Source organism: Lepidochelys kempii, chromosome 21 (genome assembly GCF_965140285.1).
Source record: "Lepidochelys kempii isolate rLepKem1 chromosome 21, rLepKem1.hap1, whole genome shotgun sequence".
Taxonomy (NCBI): domain Eukaryota; kingdom Metazoa; phylum Chordata; order Testudines; family Cheloniidae; genus Lepidochelys; species Lepidochelys kempii.
This window is the reverse complement of record NC_136400.1, coordinates 12,543,109-12,562,305: the sequence shown is the minus strand read 5'-3', so window position 1 is coordinate 12,562,305 and position 19,197 is coordinate 12,543,109. Positions and strand designations below refer to the sequence as shown.

The 19,197-nt window shown below is 44.1% G+C and overlaps 1 protein-coding gene and 1 long non-coding RNA gene across 11 annotated transcripts in view; one reads left to right on the top strand and one right to left on the bottom strand.

The window, feature by feature from the left end:
- Positions 1–16,795, top strand: part of KCTD20 (potassium channel tetramerization domain containing 20) — a 42,244-nt gene extending 25,449 nt beyond the window's left edge. For 9 of the 10 annotated variants that reach the window (XM_073319572.2, XM_073319569.2, XM_073319565.2 and 6 more), the window contains 7 exons: positions 7,505–7,707; positions 9,168–9,441; positions 10,247–10,349; positions 10,797–10,917; positions 12,840–13,037; positions 14,867–14,977; positions 15,244–16,795. In XM_073319572.2, the coding sequence (XP_073175673.1) occupies positions 7,551–7,707; positions 9,168–9,441; positions 10,247–10,349; positions 10,797–10,917; positions 12,840–13,037; positions 14,867–14,977; positions 15,244–15,536 (1,257 nt within the window). In that variant the 5' untranslated portion in view covers positions 7,505–7,550 and the 3' untranslated portion in view covers positions 15,537–16,795. The remainder of the gene's footprint in view (positions 1–7,504; positions 7,708–9,167; positions 9,442–10,246; positions 10,350–10,796; positions 10,918–12,839; positions 13,038–14,866; positions 14,978–15,243) is intronic. The other variant, XM_073319573.2, reaches the window with a different exon arrangement.
- LOC144929622 (uncharacterized) lies at positions 13,332–18,644 on the bottom strand. The gene is made up of 3 exons (XR_013634868.1): positions 17,974–18,644; positions 16,308–16,447; positions 13,332–15,805 (listed from the first exon to the last, which is right to left on the bottom strand). It is a non-coding gene; the product is annotated as an uncharacterized LOC144929622 (long non-coding RNA).
- Between the last annotated feature and the right edge of the window lie 553 nt (positions 18,645–19,197).

The following is a 19,197-nucleotide window of genomic DNA, read 5'->3' as shown; positions in this document are numbered from 1 at the left end:
AAATGGGCAAATGTCCCAAGCCAAGTATATCAGCCCTGTAAATCTCCCCTTGCTGGATACTCAGTAGGCTACTGTGTGTGGGCCCCGCTACACAGGACCCATGTGCTCTTAAACTTCCCTTGATCTGACTAGGCTCCAGCACTCTTTGACCTTTTGACACACTTTCTGGCCACAGTCCATTACCCCTTCACAGAAGTGGAACCTCCTGGTTCAGCAGCCCGAGACCCCCACGACCAGTGCTGACCTGTTTTCTCCCTCCCTGCGAAGAAACCCCAGTAGTTTAAGCACACTCTTTCCCAGAGCTCCAGCCTTGCGGGCACTCTGGTTTACAGTTTATCTCTTCAGCAACACATGATAGTTGAAGCACATAACTCACAGGCTTTGTAAAGGTTTCTAAGGTAATTACTTTTTACTTTGAATGGCACGAGATACACAGATCTAAACAAAATGATAAACCACCTATATGCCCTTCCCTGCCTCAGTTTCCTCGCCATTCTTGAGCATTCTTTGGGATTTGGTCAGAGTCCAGGACCCCACTCCTGTATATAGCTTCTAGAGATAATTGAATGAGTTTGTCTCCTGCAGCCAGCTTCTTTTTTTCTCAGCTGATACCTCAATCAAAAACTGTCCCCTCTGCTATGAAAACATGCCCCTCTGGACCTCTCTCTTGCCCCAAGTTTCCTTTAGTCTTTTTTTGAGCCTCTGCTCTATCACCTCTGTCCCTTTGTTCTCCTGTTTAGGGATTTTCCATTCTGCACTCCCTGGATATAAACTTGATCAAAGTGGTTTTCCAGCTCTGACACCCTTCTTTGCATATCCATTGTTTGGCCAGAGCATAATCGTTAAGTTTAACAACTTTTCTTTTTTCTGAAGCTTCTTCCAGACAGGATGGCTGATACCACGGACCTCGCCAGCCCATGGCTGACTCTCTATGCATTGAGACATTCACTGATACAACAATTTCATATAACTAAGCAGATTTCATAACATGCACATAGGCAGGTTCGCCAAATTGTCACACTAAGGCCTGGGCTACTATTCGCATAGCTGAAGTCAAAGTATCTTAATTCGACTTACCTGGCTGTCCTCACGGCGATCCCGTCAACTCTGCTTACTCCTCCTGCCGAGGTGGAGTACGGGCGTTGATTCGGGGATCAATTCATCGCGTCTAGACAAGACATGATAAATCGATCCCCGATAGATCGAGCACTACCCGCAGAAGTGGTTCGGGACTATTTAGAAAAGCTGGACGTGCACAAGTCCATGGGGCCCGATGCGCTGCATCCGAGAGTGCTAAAGGAGTTGATGGATGTGATTGCAGAGCCATTGGCCGTTATCTTTGAAAACTCATGGCGATCTGGGGAAGTCCCGGACAACTGGAAAAAGGCTAATGTAGTGCCCATCTTTAAAAAAGGGAAGAAGGGGGATCCTGGGAACTACAGGCCAGTCAGCCGCACCTCAGTCCCTGGAAAAATCATGGAGCAGGTCCTCAAGGAATCAATTCTGAAGCACTTAGACGAGAGGAAAGTGATCAGGAACAGTCAGCACAGATTCATCAAGGGCAAGTCATGCCTGACCAACCTGATTGCCTTCTATGATGAGATAACTGGTTCTGTGGATGAAGGGAAAGCAGTGGATGTGTTGTTCCTTGACTTCAGCAAAGCTTTTGACACGGTCTCCCCCAGTATTCTTACCAGCAAGTTAAAGTAGTATGGGCTGGATGAATGGACTATAAGGTGGATAGAAAGTTGGCTAGATTGTCGGTCTCAACGGGTAGTGATCAATGGCTCCATGTCTAGTTGGCAACCGGTATCAAGTGGAGTGCCCCAAGGGTTGGTCCTCGGGCCTGTTTTGTTCAATATCTTCATAAATGATCTGGAGGATGGCGTGGATTGCACCCTCAGCAAGTTTGCAGATGACACTAAACTGGGAGGAGAGGTAGATACGCTGGAGGGTAGGGATAGGATACAGAGGGACCTAGACAAATTAAAGGATTGGGCCAAAAAAATCTGATACGGTTCAAAAAGGACAAGTGCAGAGTCCTGCACTTAGGACGGAAGAATCCCATGCACCGCTACAGACTAGGGACAGAGTGGCTCGGCAGCAGTTCTGCAGAAAAGGACCTAGGGGTTACAGTGGACGAGAAGTTGGATATGAGTCAACAGTGTGCCCTTGTTGCCAAGAAGGCCAATGGCATTTTGGGATGTATACATAGGGGCATTGCCAGCAGATCGAGGGACGTGATCGTTCCCCTCTATTCGACATTGGTGAGGCCTCATCTGGTGTACTGTGTCCAGTTTTGGGACCCACACTACAAGAAGGATGTGGAAAAATTGGAAAACGTCCAGCGGAGGACAACAAAAATGATGAGGGGACTGGAACACATAACTTATGAGGAGAGGCTGAGGGAACTGGGTTTGTTTAGTCTGCGGAAGAGAAGAATGAGGGGGATTTGGTAGCTGCTTTCAACTACCTGAAAGGGGGTTCCAAAGAGGATGGATCTAGTTTTCAGTGGTAGCAGATGACAGAACAAGGAGTAATGGTCTCAAGTTGCAGTGGGGGAGGTTTAGTTTGGATATTAGGGAAAACTTTTTCACTAGGAGGGTGGTGAAACACTGCAATGTGTTACCAGGGCGGTGGTGGAATCTCCTTCCTTAGAAGTTTTTAAGGTCAGGCTTGACAAAGCCCTGGCTGGGATGATTTAGTTGGGGAGTGGTCCTGCTTTGAGCAGGGGATTGGACTAGATGACCTCCTGAGGTCCCTTCCAACCCTGATATTCTATGATTCTATGATCCAGCAGGTAGTGAAGACGTAGCCGAAGTAAAATCAAATGCTAGGAAACAGACCTGAGTTTTAATTTTGGCTCTGGCACTAACTCCCTTGCAAGGTCAGAGCCTAGATGTTCAAAAACTTGTTTTGGGTGCTGAACTTGAGACATGATGGACCTGAGTTTTAGAGGTGCTTAGTACCCAGAAGTCCAGTTGAAGGCAGTTGGAGCTGAGGGCCCTCAACGCCTCTAAAAATCAGGCCCAAGCTGTTTTAGGTTGGGCACTCAGAACCCATGGCTACTTTTGGAAAAGTCCTGGCCTTCCCTGTGCCTTTGTTTTCTGTCACTAAAACACTTTCTGACAGTACCTCAGATGCGTGTTCAAAGAATTAATTAGTTAATGTTTGGAAAGAGCTTTGAAGATGAAAAGTGCTAATTATTATTTATATGCTTGTTCCCACCATGGCAAAGACTAAGGTAATGTACCTTTACCCCAGTCAGGACATTAATGAACGGGGAGGACTTCAATATAGCCTTGTTATATGGGCTTAAGAACCATTTTCCATGCCGGATTGTTCATATAATTGTAGGTACATTAAATAAGCATCTGTTGTGCCTTCCACGTGTGGTCATGGCGTAAAATGCTGACTCAATAACACCCATTTTGTTAATCCACCAAAACTGGGGTTTAGTCACGTCTATAAGGCACAGGCTCTTGTTGGGGGAAGAGTGGAGCCACACTGCCGCAGTGGAAACACCACTGGCATTATTCACGGTGCGCCAGATTTTCAGAAGGGCTGAGCACTCTCAATTTCAGTTGAAATCAATGGGGAACACCAGCCACATTGCCTCTGAGAACTCGCGGGATTGATACTGGTGTGCACCTGCTGCTATATCTTGAGGACTGTTAGCCTGGTACCTTTCACCAGCACTAAATTCGCTTACTTATGTGGGAGGAAGGGGATGAGAAATAAGGTGTCGGTAAAGCCAGCTTCTTATAAAAAGCACATTCAGCAGGTTAAGTAGAAAGTAAAAAAGCTATCTGAGTCATATTACATTTATTGCAACTTATAGGTGTCTGGTGCATCTGGCTTTCTCTTTCATAACACTGGTTTATAAGAAATTATGAGAAAGGATTGGGTCATTTCAGTCCAGGCGCCTACAGAGAGCTGGCGATCAATATGTGGCTCGTGGAATCTCTGACATATTTGTGTATTTAATGTGGAACAAAACTGACGGCAAGATTTGTGGGTTGACGGATCAAAAAAGTTCAATTGAAATTTGATCACAGCAGCTATTGGATAGTTATAAAATTATGATCAATGGGTAACAGTCTTTCCTTGTCACCTATCATTGCTTAAATGTCGTGTATTTGGAAGGTTTGATGTAACTGTATAGAGTGTGAGGTCTTGTCTACACTAGAAAAGTTTTGCTCTGGTGTAGCTATACCAGCAAACCCTCCTAGTGTAGGCACATCTTAGATCAGAGAAAAAGTGGTGCTGCTGTCACACCGGTTCTCCAAGAGACGTGAGCTTTGCTGGCAAAGTCCTTTTTATGCCAGTCCGTGTGTGTCTACAATAGGGCTTGTACTGCCATAGCTATGCAGGTGTAAAAAAGCCAAACAAACGGCACTCCTAACCAGCGGCTGTGCCAGGATAGGTTTTACATGTGGACCAGGCCTAAAAAATGTCTGATAAAGCTTTGTGATCTTAATTGATTTATTTTTAAATATATCTATAGGTCGGTATCAAAATGAGTTCCAAGAATTGCTGTGAAAAGAACAGGAGGACTTGTGGCACCTTAGAGACTAACCAATTTATTAGAGCTTGAGCTTTCGTGAGCTACAGCTCACTTGTGCTCTAATAAATTGGTTAGCCTCTAAGGTGCCACAAGTCCTCCTTTTCTTTTTGCGAATACAGACTAACACGGCTGCTACTCTGAAACCCTGTCAAGAATCGCTGTGAATTTTTATGTAGTTTGAAATTTAAATGAAAGTCAGGTTTGCAATGGCATTGGAAGGTTTATAGTGTGCTGCACTCTGTGGATGTACATATTCAGTCTTATTGCAGGCGTAAGTTGCTAGAAACAAGAGTTGTGTCATGTTGTGTTCGTTTAAAGGAGTTCATTACTTGGCGACTCATTTTGTCGTGCAGTCGGGTGAGTGTAGCCAAATTCTAGTAATCGGTGATAGGAGTTCTGTGCAATGTTGCATTGTGATCTGTTCAATTTCCTCAGACTGAAATGTCCTCACTAGGTCTCTCACGTTGCTGTGTACCCATTGGAGCCCGTCGTAGGCATCTAAAATAGAAGTGCGATCCAGAAGAAGGTGCTGTGGTTGCCAAGGAACTATTTTATTCTCATGAATATCACACGAAGCACAAGCCGCCTCTTGGCTAAAAATACGCAGAAATAAACACGTTGCTAAATTAGTGTTTCCATTTAGAAAAGATAATTAGTTGCCGCTTTTGTTCATTTCTAGTTGGGAACAAAACACTTCCATTGAGCTGCACTAATGACAGTCCTAAAACCCTTAGTTCAGCTCCGTTGTGCTGCTCATTAAGACCATCCCTCTTGGTGCATTATGACTGAAAAGCCCCCTCGCTGTTGTTTATTAGTAGCTCGTTGTTTCATTATCTGATCTATTTTATTCACTAATTCTGTAGCTTGGTACATGTTATGTCCTGCTTTACAGAACACAGTTGAAGACATTAGACTCTAATTGAGAGAGGCTGAAGCTCAGGAAGTGGTAGACACCTCATGAGTGAAATCAGTGCAGGAAAGTTTTTTTTAAAATAAGAGGGATTTGAAGGATCAAAGGGCGGGCTCCCAAAGCAAAGAGAGGGGAAAGTTGTCTTGTATCGGGCCTGCCATGAAAGTGTCAAATTGAGAATGGGAGAAAGAGGCAAAGGGGAGCTGTTGGGAGAGAGGATACAGACGGATTGGGTGAAACGAGCACAGATAGATGGGTAGAGCTTTATAAAGATAATGACAGACAAAGGGAACTTAATGTGGAATGAGAAGAAACCAATGACTAGATACAAGGAGTAGGGGTGATGGGCTCACAATGAGAAAAGTGGAAGAGGGTGGCTTTTAGCGTACACGGGAGGGGGGTTGCTTTAGTTAAAGCAAGAGCTGATGAAGGCCCGGACCAGGGTTTGGCAAACGTGAGGCTGCTCGGTGATAATGCAGGAACACTCTATGCAATATGGTTATCGGGATAGTTACTGTATGATTGTATTGGGTTAAGTATTGGGAGGTTTAATATACAGCAGCACTGGGTTAAATCAACAGAGTTGGGAAACCAAGAGGAAGGCAACACAGTGGTTTGAGATAAGACATCTCCTGGCAAACATTTCCAAGTGGCCTGAGCTATTAACTTTGAAGATCATACCTTCTGGGCTCCAGCCAGGTTACAAAGCTTGTTTTGCCAGTGCTGGGAACCAGCAGATGAAAAAGACTATAAACAGTTAAAAGGACTCTGTCCAGCAGTCAGTCAGTTTTTTGAGGGCTCTTTGGGGGACAGACTGACACACTGGGGGAGCTGTCTGAGGAAGTTAGGCCTTCTAGGTCCCCTTCGGGGAGGATGGTAACCCTATAGGTAAGATAGACGTGTATAGACCATTTATTGTTTTTCTCTTGTTTTTATGCTTTGTTCATGTAATTAAAATTAAACAATACTTTGGTTTAAGAAGGCTCTCTGATTACTATTTATCACTGGTCACAGACTCCTAAAGGGAAGAACTGCAAGTGCCAAACCCATTTGGACCTGCTGGCTTAGCATGGTTGATACCCACGGTACTGGGGCCCAGGCTAAGAGTGGGAGAATTGCATGTCTCCACCCCAGGAGAGGAATGTCATGAGGCTGGTACCCAACAGGTGCACTCAGAGACCAGAGAGATCACCGAGACACACCTAGCCTTGTGACCATGAGACAGGGTTTTAGTAGAAAGAGTGGAGAGGAAAGGCTGGATTATTAACATGTTTTAGATGAAGAAGCGACAGGGTTTAGGTATTGCATCTTAGGGTTGGAAGACCTCATGTGCAAGAAGGTTCAAGAGGAAAGCAGGGATAAGATGGCGCTACACAAATACTGGGAGAAAATCGTGTGAAGGGGGGGAGAACCTCTTCAACACTGAACAAAAATGTAATTTCACTAACTCTTCAGAGAGTAGCTACTGAAGGAACCTCTAGGGGACACTGTGCTCAGAGGAGGGAGGGTGTCTGGCTGTTAGGAGGGAGGGTTTGTTTGAGACTTGCCATCAGTGAATCCCCAATGGCCCTCCCTTTTCTTTCCTTGGAACCCCATTGTTGTCCCTGGTGACTGCAGTCAGGTAAGCAGGAAGCTCTCTACCTTCTGGTGCTTGGCAGGGATGGGATATGAAAGGACTGCAGAGGTGAGAGGGAGCAGGCGTGAGGTGGGAGTTGGGACCCTTGCTGAGGGTCAGAAAGGTTCATCTAAAAATGGCAAGTTTAGTTTAGATGTAGGACAAGCTTCCTAATGTTCTACAACAGATCATCTGCCAGGGAAAGTCACTGAGACATCGGTGAGCCGTTCAAAATGAGATTAGATAAAACTCTCCATGGATTAGAGGAGGTAATATAAACTTGATCTGAAGTCGCTGGAAAAACACCCATTGACCTGAATGGGCTTTGGATCCAGCCCTAGGTAGAGGGAGTTGAACTCAATGACCTGTGAGGTCTCTTCCAACCCTACTAGCCTGTGATCCTCTCTTATAGGACCTCTCTAAGGACCAGCAGTCGGTTTGCTTTACAGAGGTCCAGCATGAATATTAACTGTGCCAGTGGGACTGACCAGTCAAGAAATCAAGAGTCCAGTCACTCTGCAGAAAATATAACTCCTCCAATCCATGATCCAGAAGAAGATAGCCTGGCCCTAGGCAGCCAAACCCCTAGCATTTCTTCAGTGCCCAGGAATGATGGTAAGGATGATGGACACATTTACTTTGTAACAACACGTAACTAAGGGAGACATGGTTTCAAAGGTCCTTTGATTCCTGGGGAAGTGTTTCCCAGGATACTGAAGGACACGTTTTTAGCCGAGCGTCGAAATGACCTGCACTTGTGAGTGTACAGAATTGAATGTGCACCTACGTGTGCCCTTACTTAGTTATTTGCACTTGCAAAATCTGTGTTAATCCTGTCAGTATGAAAGATGCAGGTTCGGTCTGGGATAGTGTTGTCTTGGAAAGATCATCATGTCTCTTTCCCAAGCAGCCAGGAGGAAATCCACTGAAGCAGGCCTCAGTCTTTATCAGCCTATTCCTGGTTGTCATGTACTTGCCCGCTGCATATATAATTCATGTTAAAAGCTGTTTCTCAGTTAATATTTATCAAGTAATGGCCATTATCCAGTGAGATGTTGTGTCCTCATCGCCAAACTTGACTTCAGTGGGAATGGAGGGCACTCGGTATCTCACAAAATCAGGCCAATTCTTTGTTTGCACCCAAATATTTGTTACTAATGGCACATGACAGGCCCTATATATTTATACCCAAATTTCTGAGCTCTAATGATTTATTGCTTCAGTGAAACCCTTATTAAATGACGGCTGTGTCTCGGAAAGGAAATAACATGTGTGTATTTAATATCTCAGTTTAGACGCAGCTCTCAATTAAAACCAGTTATTAGTCAGACCTATTCTATATCGTTCTTAAAGAAGCCACCCTTGTTTCAAACTTGCCCTTGCAGGGCCGGGCCAGGGTCATGTAGGATTACTTGGAAGCAATGGTATGAGGGCCCTTTTACACTCCACAAAATTATAACTTTTATATCCACTTTAAACCCCAAATCCACCGAGAGGGCCCCTGTAATTGCGGAGTTCACTTGTGCCAACAGCTGGCCTTGTTTAGTTCGCTGGACCTTTCCCACACATACCACAGGGGAAGGTAATTAAATGAAACCAGCACAAGAGGCTGCCCTTAATACTGTGCATCCTGTCTCAAGTGACATCTCCAAAGTATCCTCAAACGTCCAGAAATAAGAGTATGATTCTGTTCCATCTTCAGTTATTTGAGCGGTTGCTTAAGACAGGTATTAGTGTATTTTCTCTCAGCCTCATTTGAATCTTTATGCTCCCATTTTATCCACTTAAACATCCACATTAAGCGGAGTTCCCTAGAACTGTACGGAAGTTTGGATCTGAACCTAGATCAGACATCAGGCGGAGCTGTAGTGTGGCGTTACATAATATAATGTCCTGCAAAATGCTATTCCATATATTGACATCCATTTTCAACTCGGATTGTTGATGTCGGTCAGCAGCTCTTCCTTCTTGCATGACCCAAAGCTTTTCTATTTAACTATTGGGTTTTAATATGAACTGAGCTTATCCAGCAAATAGTGTTTCATTCTCACAATATTTGTTTGTGTTGGCTTTAGATACCGAATTCAGATACGCTTCCCGCCCAGCAACTCCCCAGTTCAGTAACATGTTACCCACCCCTGGAGATACAGCTGGCACGAATTCCAAAGCTGGGAATAAAAGACATCTAGACCATTTTATTGCTCAAGAACGAAATGCAAGCAGCGCTATGGGCTCCCCCAGTAGTTCACAATCCCAGGCCCCGGAGAAAGTGACTCTTGTTGTAGATGGCACTCGGTTTGTTGTGAATCCGCAAATTTTCACTGCTCATCCTGACACCATGCTGGGAAGGTAGGTGATTTCAGTAACTTTAAAGATGTTTAAAATGGGAAAAACGCTTTCCGAAAGGGACGAGAACGTGAGATCTCATAAGCTAAGCAGGATCAGACTGGTTCAGCACTTGGCTGGGAGACCTTGTAGAGTGGAGCCAGCAAGAGGGCAATTGATGATTCAGTAGTTAGTGCTCCCCGCTCTGAGTCCGTACTGAATCGGCAGTGAGTATGGCAGTAGGAGACACCGTGCACTGGCTCACTTCAATCCCTGCCTTTCTGCTATTTGTCATGTCATTCACTCCTCCCCATCCCTTTAACAGAAACCCAGTCCTGCTCTGAGTAATTGAGAGGCTTAGTCCCCCAGCTGTCCCAGGAGCCTCCTGGAGATCCCTTCCAACCCTGTATGACAAACTTTATTATGCAGATAAGTGACCTGATCGTAAACTCACTAGCTTGATTACGACTAGCCAAAGTATATATACTCATTGCCACTCCGCCATTCTTTTTCCCCCTCAAGCTGGACCTCAGTGGGAGGGCGTTTGTAGCCAAGAACCATTTATCTGACCCAAGGTTGAATGCCAGCCTTCACAGAACAGTGACTGCTACTTCTTCCGTACAGTGGAATGGTTCAGTTATGGACACAGAACTCTGCTACAGCGGGCCTGTTTGAGATCGATGCTTTCTTTTATTGGGACTTTACGAGATTTGCATTTGGGCCTTCAACTGTATTAGAACTCGTTTGGATTGTTTTTAATGTCAGTGCACCATCTGGTCCACATTATGAATGTATTAAATATATTTGTGTATGTGTTTTTATCTTCCAGAATGTTTGGAGCAGGTAGAGAATATAACTTCACTCGGCCAAACGAAAAGGGAGAATACGAAATTGCGGAAGGAATTAGCTCCACTGTATTTCACACAGTGCTGGTGCGGGCACGTTTTTAGCTATGAAAACGGTTGCTCATTGTGTTTGCAAAGCTGTGCTTCCTTCAAAACAGCCGCATGCCCTTTCAAATTTACGTTCCAGAACTCTTTTGCATTCGGATTATAAATCTTCATCTCCTCTTTTTTTACGTGCCTCAATCTGCCATCTCTGAATTTGTCTTGCCACTTCTTTTCCCTCCCTTTATACCGTTTCAGTTTCTGAACTCTGCCCTCAGTCGCCCCATTTCTGCATACATTAATTGCATGAATAATTCCTCTGTTGCACGGCAAAGCTGCTTTGTCTTTTTTTGCTAGCTAACAAAGTTCTGCGTGACTGTCTTCCCGCAGAACGATAAGCTAATTAACAACAATATTTCCAGGTTATCCTGAGTTTTTTTTGTTTTTTTTTTTAAAGAAACATCATCTTCCTCCTTTACAATTTATTTACAGGACTATTACAAAACTGGAATCATTCACTGCCCCGATGGAATTTCTATCCCTGATCTCAGAGATGCGTGCGATTACCTCTGCATCAACTTTGATTTCCACACAATCAAGTGTCAAGACCTAAGTAAGTAGGGGGAGAGGAAATTAGCTAGAAGTTAGGGCTTGATCCTGCAGGGTGCTGCGCACTGTGGCCCCAATCCAGCAAAGCATTTAATCGTGTGCTTTACTTTAAGCAGTTTTGTCCCATTGACTTCATTGGCACTACTTGCGCTTAAAACTAAGCGTGTGCTTAAGGGCGTTGCTGGACCAGGGCCAGAGTGCTCCGCATCTTGCAAGATCCAAGCTCTTGCTCTTCACGTTGTGTGTGATTGCAAATAATTGCAAGAATTTAAATACTTGGAGGGCTATTTCTGGTTATGATGCTGTGATGAGGTAATATTTTTGTGACCCCTGTGTGGGCCTCAGTTTCCCTTATGCATTGTGTCGTTCATGGGAGGAGGACAGTTTGCTCTCACAGCAGGTATGAATGATGCCTAGCTGTCTGAGCCGGAATGAGTCATTGAAAAGGACTGGCTGGGGCTGACCCCATATCTAGGGTGAATCTGAGAAGACAATAGCCGATCCAATCACCAGGACAGTGACCCCTAGGCCAGGTCTACATGAGGCAGTTTGCAACCCAGGGTTGCCACGTAAGGTCACTCGTGTAGCTGCTCTAAGCCGACAGGAGAGAGCTCTCCCGTCGCCGTGGCCCTATGCACGCTACCCACTGATGCAGGTGAAACTTACATCGCTCAGCAACATAAACCACGAGAGACATAAGTTTGGCTGGCATAAGTGGTAGTGTAGCCATGGCTCTAGCTCTGGGCTAACCGGAATGGGCTATGCTTTAACCTTCAGCTCTCTGTGGTAACCTAAAGACTTCCTGTGCTGTGTTCCAATTAACTAACAAACCCAACTGTTGAGTGTCACTCCAAGTGCTTGCTGAGGTGCATTAATCCCTGAAGAGCATACAAGTCTCTGCCAGGCGTCTCTGTCTGCTGGACTCGCTGTGAAACAGGAGTGCTGGTGCCCCAGAGGTTCAGTCTAAGGAGGGGGTTGAGATAGCATTGACCTACCCTGTGCAGGAAGAGTGAGACCCCTTGGGATCTGGCAGGCAAACTGAAGGGGTTCCTCCTACAGACTGTTCGAAACCTGGGGTGTCTACCGCTGATCCCGTGGATCTGTGAGAGATGCATACATTTAAATTCACTGTAAGAATTCATAATTCTCGATTATGATTTTACTATATTGATTGGGTCTGGGCTCTTTTTTAAAAAAAAATCGTTCCTTGTAATGGCCATAAAATTAAATCATATTTGTATTCTGTTTTTGCTATTGCCAGCATTATGATCTGGGAGGTGGACTAGAGATATTGTTGGTATGAATGTGTGTTTTTAAGGTGGTTGTCAAAGGTGCCCAGGGCCTTGGGATGGGTTCTCGTTTGTTGTAGATTTAATACAACGATCAATAAAACACTGGGATGTATGTTACATGAAAGAGAGATGGTTAAAGGGAGTGGGAGTTGGAACTTATGGGCTCTCCCGGTGACTGAGTTTGGGCAAGCCAGTGAGTCCATGCTTGGGTGCTTAACTCTATCTACAGGTGGCCTGAGTAAACACTGCTGCTATTGAGGTTAGAGATCTGTGCATGCTTAGCACCTCTGAAAATCAGGCCACCCTTATTTAGGGGCCTAATTATAAATGTACAGTAGGAGCCTTGTTTTGAACCATTTGGCCTCTTTTTCCTATCCTCAGTTTCCCATCTGTAAAATGGGAATAACACTTTTCTTACTGGGAGGTTATGAGGCTTTGTTCATTCATGTTTATAAAGTGCTTTGAGCTCATCAGATTGAGTGCTACAGAAAGGCAAGTGGTGGTTTTAAAACCATCTTAAGGAGTCATACCCCCAGAAATGTGTGTCCTACTTCAGCTTGACATCAGTTTGGTATAAAATGCAGTGGCAGATCAGTAATGCTTACTTATTTGTACTTGACTGATCTCCTTTTAGGTGCTTTGTTGCACGAACTCTCTAATGATGGCGCACACAAGCAGTTCGATAACTACCTGGAAGAGCTTATACTGCCCATAATGGTGGGTAGCGCCAAGAAAGGAGAACGCGAATGCCACATTGTAGTATTAACAGATGAAGACACAGTGGACTGGGACGAAGACCATCCACCTCCAATGGGAGAGGAATACTCACAAAGTAAGAACTGAGAATTGTATTGTAAAATCATTTGTTGAATGGGGTGACAGCTTCCAGTGACTGGCTCTCTCAGATCCTGGGCAAGGACATTTCCTTGTATTGAAAAGATAATGGCTTGATATTTACAGAGGTCTTGAGCACCTGTATCTCCCATTGGAGTTGTGTGGGTAGTCAACACTTGGGAAGACCAGACCCTAGATGTTTATTTCAGAATGCTTGATTCACTCAAATTATTCTGATGAGATTTCATTAGTGGGGGAACAGGTTACCATGGAGTGAGAGATTTAATCAAAATCTTGTAAAAATATTTATTTAAAGCACAATGTTCTCATTAATATCAGCATGGCTAAGTGTTTAGTGATGACAGGGTCAGGTAGAACGTTTCTGTACAAGCCATATGGCAGAGCTTGATTCTACCCTTTTGCTATCAGCATCTGTAGGAGTTCTGTTAACATATACAAAGCCGAATATCCCAATGAAGATCGGTTGTTTTGCTCTGCTGTTAGATTTCTGGCTTCAAACAAACTTTCATAGTGGAGCAAACCTTAAAAAATGAGAACGTTTATAGAACATAGTATTTTTCCTCCGCTTTTGTTAGTGGACCCAATCCTTCCTTCACTCAAGATTCGTATTGATATTAATGGGAGCTTTGACTGCAGGATTGCTCTCATAAATATTGGCATTGGAATAAGAGTGTCCTTTCGTACTAGCTTGTCTTCTCCTGGAACCCCCTCCTTGCAGGTGCTGAGGACCCTTCCACCTCCTAGGATCAGGCTTCTTCTGCTTAATCCCACAGAAAACAATCTTATTTCTATGGCATTATAGCCTGATAGAAGGGAGCTGGCAGTGTGGTCTCAGATTTAGAATAATGACTTGAGAACAAGGAGCAGTCTCAGTTAAGAGCTGTAATGTAGAAAAGGGAAATAATCTGCATCATAAAGAAGAACATTCTAGTCAGCAATACTAAGGAAAGGGTAATTATAAGGTAAATGGATCTAAGTTTAAAGGAAGCTATTGTGTATCTGACTGTTTTCCCTAGTGTGGGGACAAAGTCCCTCTTCAGTGATGGAAGTTGCATCGTCCTTACTTATGCATTGCTTGAGATATCAAACAAAGGAACAAAACATTCATATTTCCCAGTTGCAGCTTCCTGGATAGAGAGGACAGACAAGACTTGTTCCATTTACCAGCACTAAAAAATGGCAAATGATCAGTGATATCCAACACCCTATAGTTACAGGGAGAGAAAGCAGTCACCAACCAACCATGTTTTAAAATGCAATGGGTTGTTTTTAGATGCACTGCTACACCCTAGATTGCATTGATCCCTAATGCAAGAAGATGCTACTTACATAAGTCTCAGGGACAGATTCATTAGAGAAGATGCAATGTTTACGGGGTTTGCAAAATGACTAACACTGTGAGGATAGAACTAGTGAAAAGATAAGAGAAAACACATTAACTTGCACCCTTTTCTTAATTTGCCTTGCCTGTAAAAACTCCTTCTGCACTGTCCCCCAAAGAGTGAGTTGTATTCATTTTACCCAGCCACCGAATGGTAGATTGGAAACAGCAAAGTGGTAAAGTCATGTAACTTGCACCAGACTCCTTTTTACCTACCCTGTAACTTGTATCACCACTACCAAGGAATTTAGGCCCTTCCATTGCCTGCTGATAGGGTTTTAGAACTACTTTTAATACCTAAGGCTGACTTTTCCAGCACCCGGGCTGCCCACAGGCATCGCAGGGTAAAATATCGCAGCTGATACCCATTAGCCAGATGGAGATGCAGGTCTTGTTGTGACTAATGAATCACTTTGTTTCTCAAGTTCTTTACAGTTCCAAGCTGTACAGATTCTTCAAGTACATTGAGAACCGTGATGTTGCAAAAACCGTCTTAAAGGAGCGTGGGCTGAAAAATATTCGAATTGGCATTGAAGGTAAATTTTATTTCCTAAACAACACAACAAACCTTAAATAAAAAGAGAGAACAATTGATTTGGACACCTACACTGTCGCTGTGGGAGCTGACAGAATCTGAAGCTCTGTGCTATAGTCCTAGTTCATTTTTACAGGGTCTAAATGTGGAATGAGAGCACCTTTCTACCTAGTGCATGAGGTGTTGTCCCAGCTGAACCCAGCATTCTTGCTGGGCCATAATGCATGCAAGGGCTGGATTGAGACTGACAGGCTGATTGTGTTTCAGGTTATCCCACCTGTAAAGAAAAGGTCAAGAGGAGATCTGGAGGCCGGTCAGAAGTTATCTACAACTATGTGCAACGGCCGTTCATCCAGATGTCTTGGGAAAAGGAAGAAGGAAAGAGCCGTCACGTTGACTTCCAGTGTGTTAGAAGCAAATCTCTAACAAACCTGGTGGCAGTAGGCGAGGATGTTTCAGAAGACCAGGAACTTCTGATGCATCATCCACCCCAGGTGGATGAACTTGATAGGTTAAACGCACCATTCTCACAAATAGTTCCTAACGATCTGCCGGATTAATACAGACTAAGGGCTCCTGTGTTGGGAAATTTCTCAGCATCATTTCATCCCGGGACACGCTCTCTTGCAAGGTGGTTTATCCTTGTAGTCGCTCTTATTATAGTGGAATATTTCAAGCATGTTAATAATGAGCTATGGTCCCTAAATCTAACAGTGCAGTTGCAAGCAGAGTCTCCTTGAAAAGGAAGGGCTGGAAGCTCTTCCCAGCTGGAGGTTTCCCCAGGTGCCTGTGCCCACGTGGATTGGTGGTGGTTGAGCTTTACCTAAACCTGTGAAAAGCAGAACAACTTGTTCAGCATGAGAAGGGGAATTCCATGAATATTAGCATCAAACGAGAACTGCATTAGACGCTTGCCTTCGTTTTAACGATAATCCCTCAGTTACAACTGGCACCGTGAGACAGATTCCATTTTTCCATCCAAGCACAGATGTGACACCGTTGTGTCAAGGAATCTGTGTGCACCACCAGTAGGCTTTGCATCTGGCACGTATACTACTGTACTCTAGAAGGGTGGAGCTAGTTTAACAAGTAGCATTTGGATGGTCGCAGGCTCCTTTACAATTCTGTGCAAGACAGAATCACCTCTTCGTATTCAGGACAAGGTAGTGGTGTGGAATGAAAACAAATCTAGATAATATTTTACCAAATAAATCCGTCTGACAGCCTGTTAAATGCGTGAAACTGCTTTAGTGATGGCTCTTTACCCAAAGAACCACTGCTTCTTGCTGCACACGCATGCTAAGCCAGAGTGTCTCAGCTCAGCAATTTACCTTGGCAGAACCTGTAGGTAGTTTTTTCTTCCTCTTTTATAACTGCTGCAGCTATTTGCCCATGGGAGCACCCCACACCCATCCGATTGCAGATTTCAAGGCAGACTCCTTCCTTCCAGTTTGATTTGGGTAATTTTATTCTGTCAAAAAGGCAAAAAGAGAGAGAAGGGGGAAAGAATTTTAGCAGCATTTTATAGACACACACAGTAAGAACAGCTGTGTAAGGAAGTAAATCTACAGCTGAGAGAAAATATTTCTTGCTTCTCCTGACTTGTTTCAGGAGGGGGCGTTTGCGCTAAAGGCCCAGTTCAGACAGGATACGGGAATGTACTAGCCATGACCATGGTCAAAAAGAGTTACAGCTAGTCCAGTCCTGATTCCAGTCCAAAGAGTCTGAAATCCTCATTTTTTTGAAGGGGTGCAAAGGCTCAGTTCTGCCCCTCCAAATAACTACACCTGCAGTTAAAACTCATACCACTTACACATCTGCCTGCCTACAAAAACAGAGCCCAGCTTCTTAAAATCAGCCCCTAAAATAAGCATCCCCTTTCAGCATTTCCTCTTCTCCCCCCAAAGCATCGTTTGGTGAAAGCAAAGCATTTTTCCAAGCATATTTTCATTCTTTTCCCTCTGTCTGTTTACAGATTGTAAACTAGACTCTCTTGCTGCTAAAGGTATATTTGTATATTTTTTCACCATATTTAACTTGATAATAATAAGCACAAATTGTCTTATGAATATACAAACGCTGCTTTAGTTTAAAAAGAGACAAGCACTTGCTGATGTGTATCTAGTTTCTATTTGTATCAGTGCTTGACTATTGCTGAGGCCAAGTTCCCATATTTGCAGTGGCTCTTTCTTGGCCTCAGAAGAACAGCAAACAGATTTCCTCTCCTTACAAGTGCCTAAGGGAAGGAGATTTTCAAAACTGCCTACTGAAAGTCACTAGGCTGTGTGCTCCTAAATCCCTTTAAATGCTTTTGAAAAGCTCCTCCTAACTCTTTAGGGCAGGACAAAAGCGTGTCCTTAAGCATTTGCTGGCAGGTCAATAGACATTTTATGCAATCACTTGTGACTGTTAGAAAGAAATTAAAACTGTTAAATACTGGAAGACTTTACATGGCACGTGAGAAGAATCTGCCTCCTGGAAGGCCCAGTTGAGTCCTTTCCTCGGGGTGGAGGGAGGTGCTCACATGAGCAGACTTCATTAGGAGTACTCACCAGCATGATTGGGCTTACGGGTTGTACATTGTCTATTTATTGCTGAACCACCTTCAGTTTTAAGTAAATAGATATATACTGGAGAGCTGGTCTAGAATTTGAGTTTACATATTTCTGTACACACACACTGCCCTCAAACCCCATTGGAGCATCAGGGGTTGGGCACCTGAATGCTTTTCACAGGGTCAGACCCTTTTAGATTCAGTGGGTGTTGAGGGCACTCAGCACTTCACACAGTCAGGTCTTAGTGTGTTAGGGGTATGGAATACATCTAATTAAGAAAGGGTTTACATAAACCATTCAGTTCACCCACAATGATGTCCTTTACCATATCCCTTTTTCGAATGTTCTAAAGCAGATTCCACTGGAACATAGTTTAAAACTAAGTAAATGGTGACACTGAATGTCACCAACTGTTCAGGTACAAGATCAATTCGTTTCTTACGTTTTATATTTGGTTCAGTGTTACTCATGGTGTTTACAGGATCCTGCAGTTGTAAGGTTTCTTTTCTGTAATAAAGTGTTATAATTTACATGCAGCCTCTGTTTTCTCTAGTAAGCAGAAAAGGAATTTTGTCCATCAAGCCTGCAGATTCCCCTGATGTGCTTTCTGACAGTTCTGTTCCTTGCACTCAAGATCCCGCTCACCCTTTATACAGCCCTGAAGAGACTCCCCATTTTCCTCTGCTTTACCCTCAGAGCCCAATGTAACCACTGTTGTCCTAGCCAAGGAAGATTGAATGAACTTATGAAGCCTGTAAGTGGAAGGCCAGAGCCTGTGAGGGTAACAAGAGGGGACCTTCCTTTGCTGCAGGGGCTACAGCTGCCCTTGCGCTGCCCAAGAGCTGGCAGACAAAGTTCAGTTCCTAGATCCCGTGCAGCACTTACCCTTAGCAGCCAACCATTACTGTGCGGTCACATCTGTTTAAAGAGTTTCCCAGGCTAAGCTCTCAAGGAGCAGGGTTTTAGAGCCTTTTCAAAGAAAGGCCAGAGCGGTCACTGACCAGTGATGAAATCTCATCCTTTCCTGGCAGATTGAAGGGCTCGGACACAGCTATTAAAATTCAACTTCCAATTTTGGAATTAATGCTGTTTGTTCATCTAGCACAAACGTTTGCAGGTGTCAGGCCCATGTCAATCTTTCATGCAATTGTAGGCTCAGTTGGCTATAACAAGTTACACAGTAAGATTCTAATGCACCAGCTTTAAACATCAGCCCATTTAATGCTGGTATAAGTGATGGCCAAGATTTTCAGAAAGGGCTAGTGATATTGGGGCTCTCAGTTCTTGGGGGCCCAACATGACAACTTAGAGTCCTGATTTTCAGAGTATAGGTCTTTGGCCCTTGGTTAAAGTGTCTGGTCAAGGGCTTTGGGTCAGAATACCCCAGAGCCTTGCCTAAATTTGATTGCCGATTCAGCTTTCACAGCAGGCACACTAGTTCCCTAAAGAGCTGTCCCTAACACCCCACAATCCAAACAGTGCAGCTCAGTTCCAACTGTACATACAACAGGGAGTGAAATACAGGAGTGGCGCTCAGATGGTCTGACCCACTAAAGGAAAAGAAACTGAACTTCTGCATCTTTTCCCTCTTCCATTCGAACACCATACACCCTTTTTTCTAGCCCTAGATTCCTTCCTGGGAGATGTGGCAAAGTCTAACAAACAA